Source organism: Diceros bicornis, chromosome 4 (assembly GCF_020826845.1).
Source record: "Diceros bicornis minor isolate mBicDic1 chromosome 4, mDicBic1.mat.cur, whole genome shotgun sequence".
NCBI lineage: Eukaryota > Metazoa > Chordata > Mammalia > Perissodactyla > Rhinocerotidae > Diceros > Diceros bicornis.
The window spans coordinates 76,422,699-76,434,853 of NC_080743.1; the positions used below are offsets into that span (position 1 = coordinate 76,422,699).

The 12,155-nt window shown below is 40.8% G+C and overlaps 1 protein-coding gene across 4 annotated transcripts in view; it reads left to right on the plus strand.

Moving 5' to 3' along the window:
• Positions 1-12,155, plus strand: part of HHAT (hedgehog acyltransferase) — a 324,456-nt gene that overhangs the window by 57,904 nt on the left and 254,397 nt on the right. For all 4 annotated transcript variants that reach the window (XR_009219848.1, XM_058539785.1, XM_058539784.1 and 1 more), the window contains exon 4: positions 695-808. Coding sequence is in view for 3 of the 4 variants with exons in the window: in XM_058539785.1 (XP_058395768.1) it covers positions 695-808 (114 nt within the window). In the remaining variant the exon portion in view is untranslated. The remainder of the gene's footprint in view (positions 1-694; positions 809-12,155) is intronic.

A 12,155-nucleotide genomic window follows, 5' to 3' on the forward strand; every position in this document is an offset into this window, starting at 1 on the left:
CTGAGGCCAAGGCTCTTAGGTATTAGCCCCCAGGCATCCATATGTCCAGTCTTGCCAGAGGTTTTCACATGCCCCTGCCAGGGAGCCACGTAGATACAGAGCCTGGTACAGACATAGGCACAAGGTGCTAATGGACACAGAGCTTCCCGAGGGGAAGGAAAGTATACCTTTCATCCTTTCCTTATAGTCTTACAGGGAATTAATTTCTCTATCAAATTATCCTCCTGCCTGTAAATGACAGCAAGATTTAACATGACTGACCTTAAGCAATTTTATTAGTGTCCAATTTACATTTCTGTTGTTAGTGAAGGCATCTAGGTGACTAAACTGAGATAACCCCAATTCGTTATCTATGCGATGCTGGGTCAATGAATGGAATTCTTTAAGCCTCTGTTTCATCTTTTATAAAATGAGGATAATAATAGTTTTTATCCCACAGAGGGTCTTGGGGGATCAGCTTTAACAAAGACATTTATTTGGAGAATGGCAATGAGACCAGCCAAGCTGGAGAGGAGAGATCAAGTGGGAGGGGGTTGTGGTGGGGTGAAGGCTGGAAGTGTTGTTTAACTGCCATTTTATAGAGTTTGGATTCACATTGGCCTTCTTTCCAGTTGTTTTATTAACTGGAGTTTGTGTTCTGCCTCAGACATGTACTGAAATCCCTCTGATAAGCTCCTTTTCTGGCCTGTTTTAGGACCCGACTGACTTTGAGTGGAGCTTCTGGATGGAGTGGGGGAAGCAGTGGCTGGTGTGGCTTCTCCTCGGCCATGCGGCTGTGTCTCAGATGGCCAACCTGCTTGCAAGGAAGGTATGATTATGTGCATCATTTCCTTTTAAGCCTCTTTCTCCTTTGCTTTTTGTGAAGAAAGAGTCCTGCGCTAGGAATCAGGACACATGGATATTAGCCTTGGAAGCCTGGAAAAGATGAGAAAGATTTGTTAATGACCAATAAGACATTTAAGATAAAGGTTCCATACATTCTTATCCTGCACTTACTTCTTCCAAGTTATTTTTCAAACCAATGAATTTGAAGGTTTTAGAGTAAAACTAACTTCAGATGGTGTTCTTTAAGATCATTCCTTATCAAATGATCCTATAAAAAACCCACCTGTTGTTGAGAATCTATGTGATTTCACTTCAAGTTCAGAAGACAGTAAAGTGAATAATTTCATTACAAAGTGGGAATAATTTTAATGTCAAGTAACTTATGCTATGGTAGCTGTTGTAGATCTGAATTCCAGTAGTATTTCACTCTTGCCTTGGCCTGGAATAGAGAACAACAGATTCTTCCAAGTGGATGTTTGAAAAGTGCTTTTGCATGAGGCAGAACTGAGCACATCTTCATGTGTTTAGCTACCAAGGGACCTGAGATACTGCAGGAGGATCTTACTGTAGTGTGGGGGCCAGGCTTTGTCCAGCATCCTCTGATACATGCTTCTTGCCTCTGTAGATTCCTAATCTGAAAAATATGTGCTTGGAAATCTACCCAGTAAAAACAAAGCATGACCAAAAACCGACTTGGAAGTCAACCCAGAAAAAATGTTTAATTCTTAGAGGTTCTTGGAGGTGAAGACACTTAAGGGACAGAAGCAGCAGGAGCCTCTGGGCAAGAGAGACCAGAATGTGAGACTGAGAACACAGGGTGTCATGTGGTTAGAGATGAGCACCCGACTTGGGCTATTTTTTGGCTGTTTCCTGAAAATTGGTACTATCTAGGTTGCTTCTCATCCTGGAATATAGCAAATCCCAACAGCACACTCACTTTCTTTGTTTTAAATATGATATTGATTATTTTTTTGTACTCAAGTGGTTTGCATCTTCTAAAGTGGCAAAAACTAGGGCCGGCCCTGTGGCTTAGCGGTTAAGCGCGCGCGCTCCGCTGCTGGCTGCCCAGGGTTCGGATCCCGGGCGCGCACCGACGCACCACTTCTCTCGCCATGCTGAGGCTGCATCCCACATGCAGCAACTAGAAGGATGTGCAGCTATGACATACAACTATTTACTGGGGCTTTGGGGGGGAAAATAAATGAATAAATAAGATCTTTAAAGTGGCAAAAACTAAAATATTAGATGCTGTCAGATCTGAATATATTTAAAAATTTCACATAACTTCCTTTTCAGTTTATTGAGATGTAATTGACATACAGCACTGTGTAAGTTTAAAGTGTACAGCATAATGACTTGACTATTATATGTTGTCAAACGATTACCACAATAAGTTTAGATAACATCCATCATCTCATATAGATACAAGGAAAAAAAGAGAAAAAAGAAAAAATTTTTTTCCTTGTGATTAGAACCTTTAGGATCTACTCTCTTAGCAACTTTCAAATACATCACACAGCAGTGTTAACTATAGTCATCGTGTTGTACATTACATCCCAGCACTTATTTATCTTATATCTGGAAGTTTGTACTTTTTGACCCCCTTCATCCAATTTCATATAACTTTCTGAGCAGGCCTAATAATCAGTAATACATTTTTTTGTGTTCCTAAACTGGTAATGAATATATCTACCTCAGCCTTCCTTAATGAATTTCTTTTCTTCCAGTTTGGTGTTTTTTTAAGATTTCAAATTTTCTAGAAATTTAACATTTTTATTTCTAACACAAAGTTTTTCTGCCCATAGGTAGATGACTTACTACCCTTAGGTCTCAATTTTCCCAACTGTAAAATGAATAGCTTAATACTTGTCTTTTCTGCCTCTGTGAGAGGAAGATGAAATACTTTGAGGTGGATCTCTGAATGCGTCCAGTCTCATACCACTGCTGTGGTTAAGGGCCCATTGCGGTGTAGTGGGAGAGCACTGGACAATGTACAGCTCATGCTTGGTCCTGGCCTTTCTCACTGAGTAGCTTTCTAACCTTAGGAAAGCTTTCACTACTGAATCTTTTTTTTTTTTTTTTGTGAGGAAGATAAGCCCTGAGCTAACATCCCTGCTAATCTTCCTCTTTTTGCTGAGGAAGACTGGCTCTGAGCTAACATCTATTGCCAATCCTCCTCCTTTTTTCCCCCCCTTTTCTCCCCAAAGCCGCAGTAGATAGTTGTATGTCATAGTTGCACATCCTTCTAGTTGCTGTATGTGGGATGCCGCCTCAGCATGGCAAGCGGTGCATCGGTGCGTGCCCGGGATCCGAACCCGGGCTGCCAGTAGTGGAGTGTGCACAGTTAACTGCTAAGCCACGGGGCCGGCCCCTCACTACTGAATCTTAATTCATCATTTTCTGTAAAGTAAGGTTGATGAAACAGTATTATCCTTTTGTTCCTCCCTTAGAAAATGGTGAACTTCATTTGTTAGAAATTTCATTCAAAAGTAGGGATAAAACGTGGAAAAGGTAGGACAAAGAGAAAGCAAAAAAAGAAATGGCAGAAATAAATGTAAATACGTCAGTAATCACAATCAGTGTAAATGGACCCAGTTTCTACCCACACGCCTCAGAAAAAGATTGTCAGGCTGGATAGAAGAAAAACAAACAGAAATAAAGGAAAATAAAGAAATAAAACGGAGTCCAGACATGTGCTTCTTAGCAAGATAGACTTAAAACAGAAGGACAGAGAAAGTTTGAAAGTGAAGGGATGGGAAAAGATGTTCCAGGCGGATATGAGACTCTCATCTCCCCCACCATCCCAAGTACTGGTGCAGTTTTATTAACGGCCGGCAAAGAGCATTATTAGTGACAAAGAGGGTTATTGTTTAGTGATAAAGTGTTCATTTAATTAGGAAGATATTACAATACTGTTTGTTTGTAAAATATATGAAGCAAAAGTTGACCAGTAAGTAGATAGATAAATCTATGATTGTAGGGAGAGATTTTAGCATAATTTCATCACTAATTGATATATAGAAAAAAATAAGGAACAATACAATTAATAAGCTTAATATAAGAAACATATGTAAATTATTGCATCTAACACTGGATAATTTACATTCTTTTAAAGAACACATAGAATATTTATAAAAATTGACCACATACTGGACCATGAAGTAATTTTCAACACATTTCAAAGGATGTGTTTTATATGGGTTACCTTCTGTAATCCCAGTGCAATTAAGTTGGAAACCAAGATGACCTGAAAACTCTAATTCATTTAGAAATTAAAAAAGAAAACATACTTTTTTTTTTAAATAACTCATAGGTCAACAAAGAGATCATACTGGAAATTAGAAAATAGAAACGAATGAGAAATATATTACATATCAAAACTTGTAGGATGCAGCTAGACTGGTACTTAATTAGAAACCATAACCCTATATGCTCATATTAAAAATGAAGAAAGGGGCCAGCCCCATGGCTTAGCGGTTAAGTGCGCGCGCTCTGCTACTGGCGGCCCGGGTTCAGATCCTGGGTGCGCACTGACACACTGCTTCTCCGGCCATGCTGAGGCCGCATCCCACATACAGCAACTGGAAGGATGTGCAACTATGACATACAACTATCTACTGGGGCTTTGGGGAAACAAAAGGAGGAGGATTGGCGATAGATGTTAGCTCAGGGCCGGTCTTCCTCAGCAAAAAGAGGAGGATTAGCATGGATGTTAGCTCAGGGCTGATCTTCCTCACAAAAAAAAAAAAAATGAAGAAAGGCTGAAAATTAATGAACTAAGCATACAACTTCAGAAGTTAGGAAAGAACAGTGAAAAAAGGAAACAAAAAAGGAAAAGGAAAGAAAGAACAAAAATAGCAGATATTAATGAAATAATCAATGGCAAGATTGGTCAAGAAAAAAAAGAAAATGCACAAATAACCATTATTAGGTATGGAAAAGCAGATGAAAAAATATAGTAAGAGGATATTTGGCATAACTTTATGCGAATAATTTTGAAAACTTTGGCAAAGCAAATTTCTAGAAAATTTAACTTAGCAAAACTGACTCATGAAGAAATAGAAAGACCAAACAGTACTATAACCGTTAAAAGAAATTGAATCAGTAGTTAAAAATCTATTTGTAAAGGAAACACTAGTCTAACACACCACTTCTGCCAAACATCTGAGGCAAAAATTATTTAAATCTTTCTCAGGCTTTTTCAGAAAAGAGAAAAAAGGAACATTCATTTTCTGAAGACAGCGTAAAATTGATACCAAAATCAGAGGATATGCCCTACCAGATATTATGACTTACAAAGATATAGTAATTAGGACATTGTTGTATTGGCACCAGGATAGACAAATAGACTAATGGAACAGAATAGAGTTTAGAAAATACCTGTACGTAGGTGGAAACTTGATTTATGACAGAACTGGCATTTCAGATCAGTGTGGAAAAGATGAACTATTCAGTAAACAATGCTGATGCAATTGTTTAGTCATATTGAAAAGTGAATTGAATACTTGGCCCATACCGTATATAATCATATTCAAGGTGAATTAAGGACTTAAAACGAAAAACAAAAGTATAAAACTTTTAGAAAGCATGATATAGGAGAATATCTCTTGATGTTAGAAGGGAGCAAGATTTCTTAAACAAGACATAAAAAGTATAAATTGTAAAGGAAAAAATTGATGTTTGACTACCATTAAAAATAAGAACTTATCAATGTATAATAATATATAATAATCAATGTATATCTTTGGATGTATCCAAAGACACAATGAAGAAAGTGAAAAAGCAAGTCACTAATTGAAAAGCGATTTGCAACCTGACAAAGGAGTAGCATTTGAAATAGATAAAGAAATTTCTTAAGAAAAAGACAAATCACCCAGTGGAAAAATGGTGCAAGATGTGAAAAGGAATTTTCAGAAGAGGAAACACAAATAACCAGTAAATTTATGAAAGCATGTTCAACTTCATTAGTAATCAAGAAAATGTATCTTAAAACTACAAGATATTATTTCAACTTTCTAGTTTGGCAAAGACAAAACAAAATAAAAATCCCTTGACAATATCAAGTAACCGGCCACTTGAACTCATACGGAGAGGTTGCAAATATGTGTTGGTACAGCCTCTTTGTAATACATTACCTGGTAAAGTCAAAGAGGTGCGTAGCCCACAGCTACCAGTGCTAATCCTGACATATTCCCTGGAGAAGCTCTTTCTGAATTTTTAGATCACAACATTGAGCTAATGAGGCAAGTTGCAGAGGAATCTATCAGATATGATTCTATGTATATCAAGCTCAGAAGTGTGCAAACTAAATGATACATTTACATGTGGAAAACTACAAAGAAAGATGAGATAACCATTGAAATAAAATTCAGGATAGTGGTTATGTCTGGTTGGGGAGGGAAGTGGATAGATCAGGGGTAGATGCCCAGGGCCCCTTAAAGCACTGACTGCCTTGTCTCTCAAGCTGATGGTGGGCGTGCAGGTGCTAGTTCATTATTCTTTATACCTCACAGACTTTATCAATATTCCTGTCTCTGGCTTTGATATTTGATATATTTTTAACTGAACATGTAGAAGAATGAAGTGATGGGCAGAAGGAAAGGTGAGGTTGCCCTGGGTACACTGAGTTTTTCATCTCCTGCCCTCCCCACGACTCTGCCGTGTGCGTCAGATTGATTGATCTCTTTTGCCTGTCACTCTTTCTTGCTACTTCTTGTTTGCTTCCTATAGATCAGTGTTCCTCTAGCTTTTTTTCATTATTGCCCCCCCCAAGCCTTTTCAGCTATTTTTTCCCCAGTTGTCACTTCCTTTCTATGAAATTTTAATATCACAGATATAGTGAATATCCTTTTATGTGCTGTATGCATGCCTGTGCTTTATGCCTAAAGACTAAGTTTTTCTTGTCTCCAAGAACCAAATCCCCCCTCCCATGGAGGAGATATAGCCCCTGTTGAGAATGCGAAATGTAGATGAACTTGCTGTTCTTGACTTGATGCTCCTCTGTCTTTCCATACTTCCTGTTTTTGGCTCCTGTTTTTCACCTCCCACCATCAGAAATCGACCTAGGTGAGGATAGAGATGTTCCTCCACTTAATTTGCTTGTAACTTTGAGTTAAGGCTCTTTCCATCTCAGGAGGCGGTGTTCAGAGTGGTTTAGAGCACTTGGGTGAATCCCAGCTTTGCCATTTTTAAGCCACGCAGTCTTAAGCAAGTTACTTCATATCTCTGAGCCTGTTTCATTTGTGCAATACGGATGGCACCACTTGCTTCTTGGGTTAGTGGGGAGGGCCTGATGTTTTTCAAGGTTATGCTTTTGTATGATGAAAGCCGAGTCAGTAGTGGCTGCTGCTGTAGTCTGCTGGCATTTGTGGCGTGCAGCGACTGTGGTCTGCGTGTGTTCCTGGGAGCAGTCCCCTCCATGGTGTTCAAGAAAGGAGGCAACTGTCTTGGGATTCCAAAACCTCCGAGGGCAGAGACTGTCTGTTCAGCCATACCAACCTTCTTCTCATGAGTGTCTCTCTCTGACTCTATTTCAAGCTTGTGCTGGGTCCTGGGGGAAAGGATTGGGAGACACAGCCCCTTCCCTCAGGGAGTTGAGTGAGAAGTTACAGAGGAAACCAATACTGATCTGGATCCTGGACCTGATGGTGGTGGGTTGGGTGCCTGGGATAAAGAGTGGGCCACGTCTGCCTTGGGGTATCAGGGAAGGCCCCAAAGGAGGTGGCTTTTGAGCTGCGGTTTGGGGGAAGTGGAGTTGTTGGCTTATTCCAGCTTTCTGCATCTCGTTATTGGCTTGGGTGGACAGATGAACTCGTCTTTTTATCTGCAGAGCACATCTTACCTAAAGTCAGTAGTAGGTGTTCTTCACGTTTTTCTTGGAATGAGGCAGAGCTGTGTGTCTCCCTCATCCCCTTTGTGACCACAGGTTTGATTTGTGCGACAGCTGGTGGGCAGGGCTCTGGTTGTGGCTGTGGCACAGTGCTTTCTTTGTCTGAGTCTGCTTGGCCCTTATATGAGTATGAACCACAGCTTTGGCCCCATTAGCTCCGTGCTTTCACCACCTGGACTGAGTGTTCCAGATGGCCTTAATTTGGGTGGATGTTTTTGGTTCTTATTCAGGGCAGAAGCTTTGGGCTGCAGTTGTCTTTTATTTCCCCATCCTTGGAGGCATCGTGAGCTATGGACAATGCTGTGCAGGGACAGGCATTAGCAATTCTTGCTGTTACAACCCTTTAACCTCCAAGGATGCATCCCATCTCCATCTAGTATCTAATCTCATCTTTTCCTTTGCTAGCCCCACCTCCTCCCGGAGAAAGGCAGGTTATTTTCAAAACCGTGATTTTCTTTTTCTTTTTGCCATGACAAGTAGTAAAACTTTCCACTGAGCTCCTTGGCTGAGGTTAAACGCCTTTTCTCTGGGTAGGCCTCTCTCCTTGGGTTTTGGCGGGACTGTATCAGGGGCCAGCGCCCTGGGAAAGGAGGTTGAGTAACACCTCTGAGCTTTGGCTGTGGGTTTGTTATGATTGGATTGTGTGTGTGGTGGGTCAGACAGTTGCCTCCTTTCTTGAACACCCCTGTGGCCTCACCACCACCTGAGACATTGTGTTCTCTGCCCTCAGAACTAAAAATACCCCTGCATGAACTTTTTGAGAAGGCTGGCCTGGTGTGGGGGCAGAGGGTGGGTGCTGTTGTAACCGCAGAGCAGTTTCCATTGTGCCTCTGACTGGGAGAACCCACACTGTTAGCACCAGGCCTGACCAGGTGAGGTCATTGGCCACAGGGCTGAAAAGCACGGTCCCATGGCATTGACTGAGATGAGTAAACTGACCTCTGGAAAGCTGTGGTGAACAGGCGCTCCCTTCCAGCGTATTATCGAAACCACACACCTAATAGGAATCTCATACACTAATGGTTTTCCTGGAACCAGACTCTTGTACCTCCATCAGTGCCTATCTAAGGAGGGATGAAATTTGCTTTGTATAGTCCCAGTGGCCTTTGCTCCCAGGAAAAGCAGGCTAGAATGAGTTGTTTGGACTCTGGGATAGTTTTGTTTTTTCCTTGTTTGGGAAGATATATATGTATTTTTTCAGTAGCAGCTGCAATTGATTATGTACTATGTAATAAATTATGCCATGCATAAGGATTATTAATTGACTCCTTTTATTTATTTCTTAAACAATGCCCCCTCTGAGTGGTTTCTGGGAAGAAAAAGAATTAATACACAACAAAGTCTGGTGCTGTTGCCAACAGGAGTCCTCACCAAGGCTTTACACTTTTGCTCTTCCCTGCAGAGGTAAGCTAATGAGGGAAACCACTCAGGCACATCCTATCATCACTCAGTGCCCACAGCACAGAGCGAGCTAAACTAGAAGAGAAGTAGAGATGGTGTGAGCAGGGGCGTTGTCAGCCAGCTCTTCCTGTGGCTGGGTCCTGACTCCCTGTGAAGAAGATTTGAAGAATACAGACTTGCAAAAGAAAAGAGAGCAGGTTTTCTCAGGGGTGCTAATTTCAGCCTTGGAAAAATGCCAGCTCAAGTGGTTAGTCTCTCTACAGACTTCACTGGGGTGATAGGCAGCAGGTTCTATCACAGATGTCCACTTTCGTAGGTTGGTGCCTATGTCCTATCAGTTGTGAACTCTTGGAGATTTCTCCCAACACAAGCACAGTTGTCAGAGACCCCTGTGGGTAGAAAACAGGCAGCAGGCAGTGAGATGTGAAATGATTCCCTTCTATTCCATCTGCATTGGCAAATCAGCCTTTGTTTATAAGGGGTTAAATAGTATACGTAGAGACTTTGGAAGACAGCAGGTTTTCACATTAGTGGACTAAAAAGCCCCAAATTTTGGTGCCAATTTCTTGTTATTTCTTAGTCATAACTACCAGGTTAAATCCCAAGACTTGGGGATGCGTATCTGTCTACCCACCTACCCATCTGTCCACCCACCCATCCACCCATCCCTGATGCAACTTGTACTGCTAGGCAGTGTCGCTCTTCCGTTCCTAGCCTTCTTTCTGTACTGCTTCTTCCAGTTCTAGGCGTGTGTGTGGGAGGGACAGTGGTTGGAGGAGATGTGCCTCAAGGGCTGCATTGGCAGTGGGGACAGTCCTGCTCTCACGCCAGTCAGAAAACATGGCTTAGAAGGCTAGTCATGCTATATCAGGATTTTAGTGGTGTTTTAGGGATGGAATTTCAATTGCATTTTTATAGACAAAGTATGAAAATCAGTATCTTAGTGGGGTTCAAATTTATACAACCATTTTTTTAATAGGTGATTCTTTTTTTCATCATTCACGTCTTTTCCGTTTTATCACCTGTCCACTGTGAATGTACGTATACAGTTGCCTTTACCCACTGGGGAGAATGAGTGGGTAATATGAGGATCAGTAGAGAAGATGAGGTTAACGTGAGCTGTCTTAGAGGTGATGTCTTAGAGAGTACGGTATTAAGTTTGTCTGTCTGCGCAGTTTGGCAGGAGAAAGATGGTGGAGGATGAGAATATGGGACAAACTTGTCTGCCTCCAGGGTGGCTTTCATGAGCACCGTTAAATTCATTAGAGAATGTCTCAAGCAGATGGGGTTTGCACAGCCCTGTTAAGTATTTCCTGAAGTTTCGCTCAGCTTTTTCCAAGGTGAAGCAGCTTCAGTCTGTGGTTAAGTTCCCAGATGAATCCCAGCAGGCAGGCTTTTTCCAAATGGATCAAATAGCACTTAATAAAATTGTAGCTGTGTGTATGTATGTATATGTGTAGCCATGCATGCACGGAAAAGAATTCTAAGTGGTAAATGCTGTAGGTCATATTGAAAAAGAACCTTTTTTTCTCATTTGTTAAAACTACTCCTCAAAATAGTCTTTGGCAACCTTGTTCCTTATAATTGGACTCTGCCCAGAGGTAAGTGTGGGGGAAGTTTGAAGCAAATTTATGTGGCTGTTTTCTGTGGGTAGTAGAATGGAAAAATAGTAAAAATGAACTGCAGATTTCTCCAATTTTCTTGGAACTTAAAAGTGACGGACCTAGTCTCTCACTTAAAATGTTCTCTCTTGGGCTGGAGAATAGGTTTGGGAAAGAATTGTACTTCAGCCATATTTAGAAGAGTTAGCATGTGTGGGTGGGATTTACAATTTACACTCCACGTGTCTTTCCTTGAAAGAAGTCTTTTTGTTTTCACAGGCAGTACCCACTTTTCAACTTGGTGTCTTCCTGGAAACCATATTTTTAAATGCATCCCTAAAAGACACATCATATTTCCCTATAAAAATAACAATTAGTATTTGTAGAGTCCTAACCATGTATGCAGACACTATTGTAAGTATTTTACTCCTATTAATGACTAATCTTCACAACAACCTCACAAAGTAGATACTGTTATTATCCCAATTTTATATATGAAAAAACCGAGGCACAGAGAGATTACGTAACTTACCTGGGATCACATAGCTAGTTAATAGGGACACCAGGATTTATTTAGGCTGTTGGGCTTCAAAGCTTGAGTGATTAAACCACTGTATATTGTCTCAAACAACGTTGAAACATTATTGTGGTTTTTAAGTAAGGATTTAGCAGCCAGATATGACCAAGAATATATCATAAAAGCAAAGACATAGTTAATTTATCTATTTGGTTATTCAGTGTCAATAACTATAAAACTTGATAATTAAATAGAAAAATATTCTCTGATTCTCCTAAAATGGGAATAAATATATCAATCCAATTGGCTTTGCAAAGGCCTCAATATCACATGAAGCAGGTAAGATACACTTTTTTTATGACATAAATTTGACTGTAAATAATATGCTAACAAAATAAAAACAAAACTAGACATTTAATTTTAAATCTCTGGCTTAGACTTTAGAAAGCCTTTTGTGGTTTGGATGGCCCAGTTTTCTCAATAAAACTCCATAGAAGTGTGTATCAATACTTCCTTTCGCCTCCACTTTTGCAGGATAGTGTATGCAGGGGGTGGTGTTCTAGGTTGCCAAGTTTTTCCAGCTGTCTTCTGGCTTCCATAGTGTCTGTTGAAAAGTCGTCTAAATATCTTGTTGTTGTGGGATCTGGTGGTCTGGGTGGCTTTGCCAGAAGGCAGGGAAGTGGCTCCTTGCATCAGAGTAGATCTGGTGGAGTTCTGAGGGCCCCAGGGTAGCCAGCCATCACTCTGGGGTTAATGTGAAAGGTCCCTCTGAATCCTGTTTGTCTGTGTTGCACTAAATCCCCAGGGCAGTGAGAATAGTTTGGTTGATGGATCACTAAGCATTATCCTCTTATACGTAGAACCTTCGGTAGCAATGCCCATCAGCTCACTCTCTCTCTTTTCCTCCCTCCCGCCTCCCTCT